This window comes from Cystoisospora suis (genome assembly GCF_002600585.1).
Source record: "Cystoisospora suis strain Wien I chromosome Unknown contig_13064, whole genome shotgun sequence".
Lineage (NCBI taxonomy): Eukaryota > Apicomplexa > Conoidasida > Eucoccidiorida > Sarcocystidae > Cystoisospora > Cystoisospora suis.
Genome location: NW_027165817.1, coordinates 1 through 359, shown reverse-complemented (window position 1 = coordinate 359; position 359 = coordinate 1). Strand labels below are relative to the sequence as shown.

General features: G+C 44.6%; 1 protein-coding gene across 1 annotated transcript in view; it reads right to left on the bottom strand.

Moving 5' to 3' along the window:
* CSUI_011534 (tetratricopeptide repeat-containing protein) overlaps positions 1 to 301 on the bottom strand; it is a gene marked incomplete at both ends in the record, with an annotated part of 949 nt that extends 648 nt beyond the window's left edge. The window contains one exon of the mRNA XM_068071632.1: positions 189 to 301. Within this exon, the coding sequence (XP_067916392.1) occupies positions 189 to 299 (111 nt within the window). The remainder of the gene's footprint in view (positions 1 to 188) is intronic.
* Positions 302 to 359: the final 58 nt, after the last annotated feature.

Sequence of the window (359 nt, the reverse complement as noted above, 5' to 3'; positions counted from 1 at the left end):
TCTTGCTATCTATCTAATAGCTTATGTACATTCTCTACTCTCTCTCCATCTTACTGAGTTGCATGCAAGCCTAAAAGATAACTCATAAGAAACACCGCTCAAGCTTTCATCACCGTTCAGGAGAAGAAGTTCTACGAGCTCTGCCTATTCCATTCCATATCCCCCTCTCAGTTACGGCCTTAACGAACCTCAACAAATTCCTGATACGTCCCTTTGAAAGGAACGGCTAGCTGTTCACGACCGTCTTGTGTACGTACAACCGCGGGAGGACAAAGTTGCTTGTGTGGGAGCTCATCTAGAAGAGAAACAGAAGAAGACGATGGGAACGAGGTACAAAGGAACAGGAAGATAGTACATAA